We start from the raw sequence: 12,307 nt of genomic DNA on the forward strand, positions 1-12,307 counted from the left end.
GAAACAACTGAGCATATACAGCCTAATCAAGATGAAGTACCTAAATTCAAGGAGCATCAGTCTCAGGCATGGTTTCTGGCGGGAATGTGGACTCATCTCTTACACTCCAGTCTTTGGCATGCTTGAGGAGGTCCCAAAATTGAATTTTTTTGCTTGGACCAGAGAAATTTATGAAATAAAACCTGAATTTAAAAAAAATTAAAAGGGGTCCTAGTGATGATTGATAAAATTGCCGAAATTTGCAGTAGACATGGTAACAGATGGAGTTATTCCGTTCTTTTTATGTAACAACACGTACAATGTAAATTGAGAGGGGTGGTTAATGAAAGTCTTAATAATTTTATCAGAGATACTTAGGTGAGTGTTAAAAACTATGTCATTGCACTTGCCCTGAACATTTATTTCTTCCCATATAAAATATTAGATGGGTTGATGATGTCACACCCCCACTTTACCTTTTCTTATGTTATTACATGAAATCATAATTATTTCATCTGACATGTCTCCCTTACAACGTTGCAACAATGAATATTTAATGCATTGAATCAGTTGTCAATCCATTTTTAAAGTTCTTAGAAATTTGAATGATAAAATACAAAAGAACAAGTAGGGATATGACAACGCAGTTTTCTCATCGAATTTTCATGAAGCCGTTTCACCGAAATGATGCAAATCTTTAAAATGTCATAACTTCATTATTCCTTGTCCAATTATCATGAAATTGTCAGTGTTGCGTTTGTCTGATATTTCTTTATCTGTTCAAATCATATCGTGTTCAGCCTGGAGTACCCCTTCAAAGTGATTGAAAGAGTAGAGGTTTTTTTTTACCATCATATGATTATTTGCTGATTGAGTTTTAAATGTCGAAATTGACGAAGAGTTTCAATGAATTAACTCCGATTCGGTTATATTATGGCCAATCTCATTTTCTTTGTAAGTATTCACACTATATAATTCATGAAGCATTTTTATTCCAATATATTTACAAATAGGCCTTAAGACATTGTCGCATAACACTTTAACTTAAAACCCATTCTGCAGTCACGTGATCATAGATGTATCGATTTAAGGATTAACTATTCGTCTTCGTTTTACACGTAGTCTTCCCAACACCAAAATGTCGTATTCTTCCACGTATGATTGTGTCCCCTGCTATCACGCTCATCCCAACAATTATTATGTGGTAATAATGCACACTTAACATGTTGGGCAACAAACTGTCCACTGGGTTGGGTATGTATGATGATTATAATTGGTATATATATACATACATATATATATATATATATATATATATATACACACACACACACACACACACACACACACACATATATATATATATATATATTATATACATATATACATATATATATATATACATATTTATATATACCAATTGGGTAATAAATATATATATCTGTATATATACATTCTGGACAATTATTATCCAATTGAGCAAATTTATTACCCAGTTATTAGTTTTTATTACCCAATTTAGGCAGATTTTAACCAATAGTGTGGACAGTATTTTACCCAGGAATGGTTAAAAGTTGGGCATTGACTTGTAGGCCCTAGTGTGTGTTATATCAATATACCAAAATGGCTAATCATTATTATCGATAATGTTCATCCCAGTGCCTAGAAAGTCTTGAATGAATATAAAATTAAAAAATACTCGACAGTTCTTGATCAAATTCTTTAGTAAATAAATATCTGGATTGTTGATTTTATTGCTTACATTCTGAAATTAATTTCATATTACAAATAATGTTAGATTTGGTGTATTATTGATTAAAAGTCAGAACATATACGCCCGTGAAACAAAAGTTTGATTGTCTTTATTGTTATTTGTTTGACATCATTCATTCATTCACTTTTTTAATATTAACATAATTTTATTTTTTTCGATAATAGTATACATTTATCCCAGATCCTTGGACACGCGCATTGATCTAACTTGATATAGTCACATTGAGGAGGGGAACTATTATGATATTTTCTTTTTCATGGGTACAAGCATGATCTCATCAAATAATAACTTGTAACGTGCATGCTTTAAATTGCTTTTGGTAATCTATAACATTTTGCTTTTCTTCTCCCCCTTTTAAGGGGGGGGGGGGGGTTGGTAATGTACGTTTTGGCCCAATTTTTTCAAAGGGGGCGACTGTACACATGAGCTGTATATATTTATATTCTTTATGGATATTGATGAAATCTTGTTAACAAAAATGAAGAAATTGTGTAAAATGAAGGAAAATAAATTTTTATTTGAAATTGAAATTGAAAAAAAAAAACTATCCCCCTTCCCTTACCGTTGCTTCTGATTACATCTTTCATAGGATATACTTCACTAAATCTACACGACCATCATACCCCCAAAATTCATGCATGGTTAAATTGAACTTGATTTTTTTTAATTGTTTGTATATAAGTATATGTCACTGTGAATTAATACCACGATCTGAGGTAAAATAAAAAATATATACCGAAAGGTTAATACTATTTTAGTCACAATAAAAAAACCTATTCAGTGAAAAACTTAAATACATTCGACAATTAGCTATTATTCTACTCATATAAAGATATTTCTAGATAGTGAAAACAAAAATCGTATCACACTTGATTATAATCATGGTATTAACTTAATAAAAATCAACATGACCGTATTGTAAGAAAAAATTATTTAAGTCGAGAAACAAATACCGGTAAAAACTTGACAAAATTATTGACAGTAATTAGAGTTCTATGATCCCCTTTTCTCCAAGAAATCTGATCATAAAGTACCACAAGAGAATCAATGATAAGAATAATGAATAAAAAAAATCATATTCCATCTTCAGCTACGCTGACTTGAATAATTAAGGATAAATGTGGCGTTTTCCTTCTTCATTAATAATAATAATAATAATATTGTAATGCACAGTTGAGTATACGTAATATATGTATACCCGTAAAAAAACCTTGACACATCACAAATCCCCATGAACGGATAATCATTATATATGGCTGGAATGAGCACCTTCTCCCTAATAATTTAATAACATATCTATGTGGTGTGTCTTCACGCATGGATAATCCGTAGGTATTCTGTGTAGTGATGTATATTTTGATTTGCGCCAAAGTAAGGCATAACTGCAATGAATGAACCCCAGATGCTAAGGATGTCACCATGCTACATGTATTAGTAAACACATTTGCAAATCCCCTTTCAATGAAATTAACATGAGGATTGATAGTAAAAAGTGTTTATCAAACCATTTTGATTTGAATTACTGAAAATGTGTTTTACATGGATTTTAATGCATGACTTGTAGGATTATGACATTATTGACACCTGGATTCATTCATTGCAGCTATGCCTTACTTTGATGCAAATCAAAATTTACATCACTGCAAAGAACACATCCTGATCATCCAAACGTTAACACATAACACATAATTATAGTATCAAATTTATTTGAGAGAAAATTCTCTTTCACACCAGATACAGTATAATGACATTTTTTCCCCTTAAAGTATTTTTAACAATTTTCACAATTTTTTTCTCTTTTGTCATTTGGTATTCACCGAAAAGATATGATTAACTCCAGGAACATTTTGAATGGTATAGTTGAATTATTAAAGATAAAATGTAAGAATAAAAATGAAAAGAAAGAGAACTAAACCTTTGACCGGTAAGTTTTGAAAATATGAAAATGTTCAACTATTTCACCACTAGCATAGCTTAGTTTGCTTCTGATGTGATGTTTGTTTATTTATCAATTAATATTGAAAAATTCTTCACTAAAAACCAATAAAATATTATGAGACGCACAGAGCCCTAAAAACACAAAATGGCAAAAAATCCTTATTCGACTTAAACTGACAGTTTGACAGAGAGGGTTTCCGGACACGCCGGAGTACTTTCTTAATCAATTTTTCATCTTTAAAATAAAGTCAGTGCGAAGCCTGATAATTACCCTTTATTTTGATACTAAATGTTCACTTTGTTTGAAAAGCATAATTGAATTAAGTGACTGTAAAAAATCAGTTCTGAATACAGGTGTACCCAAACTTTTGAATGGTACTGTATATCAGTGGCGTAACTACGGGGGGGGGGGGGCATGGGGGCACGTGTCCCCCCCCCCATCGGCTGACCCAAAAAAAAGGGGAAAAGGAGAAAAAGAGGGAGAAAGGAAGAGGAACGTAGTGGGAAAGAAGAAATTATTATTCATTATAATGGTATATTACATTATAATCATGTTATATTACATAGGAAACATTTTTATCATAACTTTATGAAACATAATTTGCTCAGGGCCTATGATGTCATTGTTCCTGGTGCTCGCATTGTCAGTTTAAAGAGATATATAAACCTGTTGTACGAAAAACTCCCGTTTCAAGTCAATATACACCAAATATATTATTGTTTTATGTAGTGACATACGCTTCTTTTTTCATGACTACTTAAAATGATTGCTCCATGTTAAGGTCTTAATATGAAACATTTCCTGTCCGTAATTACGTTCGCATCAGTGGAGTGGTGAGATAATTCCTAAAATCAGTCCTTAAAATGTCCCTTTTTCTGATCTGAATATCAAAAATTTTCAGCTCGCGCTTCGCGCTCGCATCATTTGGTTAGTGAAATAATATGGTCTTAGTGAATTCCTACTAGTAAGCCTTAGAATGCCCGCTTCAGGTCTGAATTATCTAAATTTTCAGCTCGCGCTTCGCACTCGCAATATTTGATTAGTGAGATGCGTATAGTAATCATGATTAAAATGACTTCAAAAAGTGCTTCATATCTTCAGATGTAATTCTAACAAATCAGCAAGCGCTTGGCACTTTTGATGAGATATGTATACTATTAAGGGATTCCTAAAATATAGTCCTTAAGAGCTCCCTGTTTGGGGTCAAGATACAAATATTTCGGCTCGCGCTTCGCGCTCGCATTGTTTAGCGAGACAAGTACGTATCATGATTACAAAATCGATTATAATGTCCCTTTTTAGATCTGAATATCAAAAATTTTCAGCTCGCGCTTCGCGCTCGCATTATTTGATTGCTGAGATGCGTATTTTCATTCGTGATTACAATGACTATAAGTGCTTCCTTAAAATGTCTCCATTAGGTCAGTATACCTGACAACTGAGCGCGCTTCGCGCGCTCACTAAGTGACTCAAATTTTTTGCTGGTGCCCCCCCAATGCCGTGACCCACGGTACGCCACTGCTGTATATGGTACTGTACAGTACTTTTGAATGGTACTGTATATATATATATATACATCTAACATTGGTGTTGAAACAACACCGGTGTTTTCGAATCTGTCGATGTACTAATAAAAACACGTGGAATTACTGGGATAAAATGGACGATAGAAAACTATTTTGTTTAAGAAAGCTTGTGCCCCAGCCGAGCAATTTATGATCCACAAATGCCTAAACATTTTTAAAATTATTTTTTTCCAACGTCTACGTGTGTTTTGAACCGTGACTGTAAAGATAGGCATTACGTACCCAATGGGGGAGTCCCTGAGACCACATGCCATACATGTAACTTAGCAACCCGTTTCGCTGTCCTAACAAACTGTAAAAGTGAGGTCTAAGCCAAGCACAACATATCTTATGATATCTTCGGAAGGAATATCATTCTTACAGTACAAGTTTTTTTCCTTCGTAACTTAGTTAAGGCATATTTAATTTCAAGATACTCATGAATAGCGTTCGTCTTTCCATTGGATACACGACACGTGTACACTGTCCATCCGGCCATAAGACACCGTGCTAATTGATATCACAGTGGACACGTTGGCGTTTGATACATGCACATTGTTACTTGGAATAATAATTGTCTACACCAGTAAGTATGCCTAATGTTTCTTATTTTTTATAGTTAAGAGAATCTCTCAAATATGACATTTGATGTATGGCAGGGTAAACAGAGAAGATGAAAGGATAACTATTACAAATAAAAATGTCCTTAATTGTGTCAAGGAGGTTTGTTCAAACCCCCTTCTTCACACAAAGCATTTACCACCCCCACAAACAAACTATTGAGCATGTCTGCACAATATTACCTTTTATTCATAATTAGACAAAGCCAGAGTAATTAATTTACTGTCAATAATTAGTAGTATGTTCTGTAGCTGCTGCAGTATCACCTATCATGGGGGCATGGTTTTGTTAAGAAAAATACCTCACCCACCAAATAACCAATTTGACTCTGCATGACCAGTTTCAAAAGAAAGGGAATAAATATAAACGTAATACTAGTATTTGGTCATATTTGTCTTTATTTGAAAATTAAATAATGATTAACGTTTTAGTAATTGCAAGAAAAGCACTGATTACAAGGGGGGTGCATGAGAGTGTAAAAGAATGTTATCCTCATTATCCCCCTCGCTTGCGAAGACATGTTGAAATCGAAACACCGTAATGAATCATTATTGTATCATGTGTTGCTATAAACACAGGGGTATTTAATGTTATCTTGTAAATATCAAAGATCAATTCTTTTTTGCTGGGTATACAGTATGTAAATTGAAATCTCGGCGAGAGAGGCTGAAATAGATCGTTATCATTACCACCCGCCAAGTTCGTAGGAAAATTAATGTGAAATTGGTTAAGGAATACACGCATCTACATCGGTACAGTATGATGGTGATTTACCTTGAATATATACTGTTATGGTCTATTATTTGTATTTTTTCATGCATCACAAAAAAAATGCACCTGGGGAGCGTTTCATCAACATTTTTTGTCCGACAAGTTGTCAGACCTGACATCTTTCCTTGATTCTGATTGGCTGAGAGGTACTGTTACTATGGCAATTGTCCGATAAAACAGAAATTGTCGGACAAAGTCCCTTCATGAAACGCTCCCCTGACCATTGATTGCACCATTGATGAACAGGGGTCCGTTGCAGAAAGAGTTGCGTTTAAACGCAAGTCAAAATATCATTCGCAAGTCCCAAATGCGCGCTGTTGATTGGTTGAAAATCAAGCTGCGCATGATTTTTAGAGTTGCGATTGATTGCAACTCTTTCTGCAACGGGCCCCTGATGGTGCAATCAGGGGGGGGGGCATGGACCCCAACTCTTTTACGTAAAAGAAAAGAAGCGAAAGAATAGGAAAGGGAAAAGGATGAAAATACTTGAAAAAGTTATATAGCAAACTTTATTTTTTTAAAATATATATATCACGAAGGCCAATGCACCACTGGATTACTCAGTACTGTATATGGGGTTATTGCAAGGAGTTTAGGAACACAACGTATAACAAAGTATAAAGGTCAGCATGTAGGCCAACATGTTAATTTTTTCCTCAAGAAGGGAATCTATAGACTATGGCCTGTATTCTGAAGTCGGGTTTGATTTAAACTCTGGTTTTAAGTTGTGGTTAACTATGGAATGCTAGTTGTTAAATAAATCTCTAACAGTAGAGGTTCAATATATCAGCTCATTTGACTCCCAAAACATTATTAACTGCCTCGGAAGGATAAGTATGACAATTGTCTTCACCATTATATAGTTAGTGAAGAGCACAGTTAACATGAAAAGCATTCACTGTTAACAAAATTTGGAGACATTTGGCTTCCCTTAATTTTAGCACAGAGTTAGACCATGGTCTAAGTTAAACCCGACTTCAGAATACGGGCCTATGAACCTATAATTTCATCATGACTTCAGAGGTTGTAGACAAATCTAATTCCTTCTTCTTCCTTATGAAATTATGAAAATATATATTGATGTTGTACGGAAATGGGACTTATAGTTCAGGCCCTCGGATGAAACGGGGAAGCAAACTACTTTAAACATATTCTTACCGAATTAAATTATCATAGATTTTTAAATCCAGCTTTTATCTTTTGTGTGTACGTGATTTAGGACCTGATGTCAAGACCAAGGAACCGAGCGTTGACGGCTAGGTGCCGCTCTCGAAATTCAACATCGAAGGCGGATATTATTGCATCTCAGAAGCAGTATCTACGTCAATGGAATGATGTTGGACTAAAACCAGTTAAGGGTAATACAGAATACGCATTGAAACAAACAATTGTAGACCACGAGAAGGCAATCAACACCATTAAAGAAGTCAAAGATAAAGCAGTTGAGACATTGAAATTATTTTTCAAACCACTAGAGGATGCCATCTCAGATAAAAACCGAAAGAATCGTAAGAGTTTGAAGGAAAAGAAGCAAAAGATCGAAAATTACCAAAACCGATTGAAATCCTTCATCCAGCAAATAGATGAAGGGAAATATTCTTCAGACTTTGATAAAAATAAGTTTGTCGAGAGGGCAGAGCAGTTGAAGTTGGATGCAGGTCAACTAGCCATCAACGAATCTGTTATCTGTGTATCAGGGGTTGAGATCAACATGGTGCAGACGGAGGTCGACAGGTTTCAACAACAGATCCAACAGTTCCTGAAACAGTTCAATCTGTATGACATGTTCGGAGTGGAAGACACTAAGCAGGAGTTCAAAGCTCGTATCACCACTCCTCCAGAGTTATCTTCCTCTCCTGAGCAATCTATGCCTACGATATCCACTACCAACTTGGAGCTTACTCCACATCCACCCATACATGCTGCGAGAGCAAGGAGTGCCTGTTCAATTAACCGACGTTCCCAAGTGGCATCGTCTACAACCACGCTGAAATCGATAGAAACAGTGGAAGATTCCCGTTCCAGAAGATCTGACCGGTCTCCACTTCACAGATCTTTGCCATCTGATGCAACAAATGCAGTTAATGGTGGAAAGGTTAAACCAACCATTTCTGTTTCTCCTCAACAAGTGGTTGCTAACGATCATCAAAAAACGGGGAGGAGACTAGACCATCCCTACAGCGTAGATGTACTCAGCAATGGTAACAAAGTTGTTGTAGAAACAGATGCATTGAATATCATCGACAGAGATTCAAACGAGATTGTGAAGAATATAACTTTGTACAACCGTGACGAGGCCAAGGCAACTGGGTGTTGCGACCTCACCGTCTTAAAGAATGACAGTATCATTGTATGCGATTCTCAACGAAAGAAACTGCTGCTTGTAAGACCGGACTCTGACGAGTATGAAGTTTTCATGGAGTTTAAGAGAGGAACGGTTCCGCGAGCTATTGCAAATGATGGGGAAATCCTTTATATATGTCTGTTTATGGAATCGGGGGATGGTGTCTTGCAGAAGATTGACATTGGTACGAAACGTAAGGTTGGACACTTATCATTTCCAAGACCCCCAATGACTGTATCAAGTCCAAAATATGTAGCAATCAATAGTTTTCAAGAGATCCTGGTTAGTGACGCCCTGAATGGAACCATGTGGTTCGTTGATAGGGAGAGCAATGTTCACAACTTTACCAATGCCTGCATCCCTGGCCTTGCAAGGCCTACTGGAATGTGTTGGTTGAGTCCAACTCGGTTCGTTGTAGCTGTTCAGGATGTACATCATCATCGACTTCTTGTTGTTGACATTGCTGATATCAATCACATCCGTGTCATCAATACCTTCGGACGCAGAGGCAACCAACCTAACGAGTTCAACTCTCCCGAAGGAATGATCACGTATCAGGGCTATGGTCATGATCAACTCCTTGTTTGTGATTTGATGAATTCTCGACTTAACCACATTCCCCTATCTTACCTGGAAGACTCATCAATAGTTTAATGTGGCAACCAATGAGCCCATGTTTGGCAACTAGGGTGTTACTTTTACATCTTGTATCTCTGCCCAAACAGTGTGAATCATCCATTTTCTCCTTATATCAACAAATTTCTGGAAATAACTCTGATATCTATTCTGGATTTGAACTGACACATATATAATTGCAAATGTCAATGAATAATAATAATTACTTCTTATTAAGCGCTTTTTCAAAAGTTACAAAGCGATGCCTTCATCTTTCTCTCTTTATTGTTTAGTTTTGAGTTTAAGTCTATAATTTTCTGCCGTGTATTCTGGAGTTTATTGTGGTTCGTTCTGTATATATATTTTTGTATATCGTGCTTATCTTTTGGTCTATGTCAGAATGCGTTTGGACTCTGCTCATGAATTGATCGAGAAAAGACGACAATACTCATGCTATTGAAGTATAGACCCAGTTGGTCCGACCTGTCAAATAAGAATGAGTAATGACTTGATCTTATTTGTTTGTGAAGCATCGATACTGGTTTTGCGTCATGAAGCTGTCCGTAAGAATGGAATCAAAAGAGGCTTGTCATTATACTTTTAATGATAAATGTCATTAGATAAAACTGAAATAGGCCTATGCATGTATTTTGTTAACATGAACCAAAAAAAGCTTTAATTTCAATGAGGCTGTTTCAAACTAAAATTAAATAATACTTCACTTCCAAATTATCCGACTCGTACTTTGGCAATTCGTATATTCCAGAAGTTGTTCATCAAGTGTTATGTACAATTGATTACGGAAGGCTTTATGAAAAACTTTCCATGTTTAATTTCATATAAAATCGAGCGATAGATGCAGGCTTGAAAGCTCAATGTAGCGTTACTCCTCTAATAAGGCCTAGTATAGAAACATGTAAAATCTATGATGAAAAAAGGTGTATTCCAAATCTAACATCTTCCCAAAAAGAAAGAATGGCATATTTGACCATTAAAATGATAAACATCAATAGAAGTAAGATTGCAGGCGAATAATCACGTTTGTGAATAAAATTGGAGTAAATTCATTTCAGGTAGGATAACTGTTTTTTCTCGTAATATTTCATCCTTTTAGTTGCACACAAACAATTCAATTCTTGTTGTGGTGTCTGTTATGATTCTTGATATGATATATATATTTACGATGACTGTGTAATAAAGACGAATTATATTTCATTTCAGCTTCAGCTGAAAATATTTCTATTTTAGCGAATAAATGCAAATGTAATGCTTCAATGACAACAGTATAATTGCAAAAAGATATGAAGAATATTTACAACAGATATAGCCATTCAATACCAATTGGATGCCACTTATTTCAATCCTTTGCTACATTCGCATTTATTTGTTAAATGTCAGATACTTATAGTGGTACTGGGTGACACCATACAGGGCCCTGGAAACGATTTCTTTACTGGAGGGTGCTGATGTGAATTTGACAAGCCAAAAAAAAAAGTTTCACTAAAAAATTGAAGGTCATATTTGGTCCCGAGAAAAAAAGGGTTTCACTAAAACAATGAAGGTCATATTGATCGAAAAAAAATGGGGGGGGGGTCACTAAAAAATGTAGGTCATTTTGGTTACATTTATCCATTTTTTCACATCTACCAGAATTTTAGGGGGTGCTGCCTATGGAGAATAATACACGCAGCACCCCACTTCCTAGGCCCATGATACAGTATAGTGCAGATAAACATAAACATGCCACGCGAGTAAATTACAATGTAAAATCGAACAAATAAAACCTGTTTGAAATTCTATTTTTTATCCGATTTCTCTTCTAAGAAATCTGCTGAAAACTTATGTTTTCATTGTGACAAAAGAAAGGTGAGCAAAATGCATAACGGGTTTATCTACTATGGAGTTAGCAATTAAAATGACCAGTATACAGAGAAAAGATGTTATAGGATGCTCAGGCATGCAATTTGATAATTTGATATAAGATTTAAACTCTTTCCTCCGATATGGACAGAAAGTGTCTACTTTCATCTAGTCTAATGTCATTCCATCTAATAACTAGTTGGTCCAATAGCCATTTAGTCCGTCAAATTGTGCAAAATGAATGAAAATGAAATTGATATTAGACCAACTGGTTAAATGAGACGAAATGGTGATTAGACGAAGTGATGATTGGACCGAATGATTGTTAGACAAAACGTTGATGGACGGAATGGCATTAGAATAAATGAAAGTAGACCATGTGTGGACGAGTTGGTAGAAGACGAATTGACAATTTTCTTTTCATTCACAAAGTGTGTTTATCTGAAATTATGGTATCATATTGCCTTGACATTAGTAATGCATTTATACAAGTGTTTGTGTAGGGGGTGGGGAGGAGTAAGGGGCATGGGTATCAATCTGTTGTCTAGTTTGTGGTTACATTATGCTTCCGATAATAGCTTAAGATATCACGACGGGACAATGAGCGAGCGATAAAAAGGCGTTATATGATCACGAAATATATATTTTACAATCATGTATATAAACAGTATATTTAATTCTGGTGGACATTGTCCCGTATTATTTAGAGCTGCAATTAATCCGATGAATTACAAATACGTGAAACCAGCGACCCCATGCTTGTCCATCCAAAGAGTTTTCTTAATCATGTTAATATGATATACTTTGCACACATTAGATGGGCGAGGAAAATAAATATT

At 35.2% G+C, this 12,307-nt stretch overlaps 1 protein-coding gene across 1 annotated transcript; it reads left to right on the top strand.

The window, feature by feature from the left end:
- The first annotated feature begins 5,169 nt into the window (after nt 1–5,169).
- On the top strand, nt 5,170–11,473 carry LOC121410802. Its single transcript, XM_041603116.1, has 2 exons — nt 5,170–5,843; nt 7,869–11,473. The coding sequence occupies exon 2, from the start codon at nt 7,875–7,877 to the stop codon at nt 9,645–9,647; it is 1,773 nt and encodes a 590-aa protein (XP_041459050.1). The 5' UTR covers nt 5,170–5,843; nt 7,869–7,874; the 3' UTR covers nt 9,648–11,473.
- Nucleotides 11,474–12,307: the final 834 nt, after the last annotated feature.

Source organism: Lytechinus variegatus, chromosome 3 (assembly GCF_018143015.1).
Source record: "Lytechinus variegatus isolate NC3 chromosome 3, Lvar_3.0, whole genome shotgun sequence".
Classification (NCBI taxonomy): Eukaryota; Metazoa; Echinodermata; class Echinoidea; order Temnopleuroida; family Toxopneustidae; genus Lytechinus; species Lytechinus variegatus.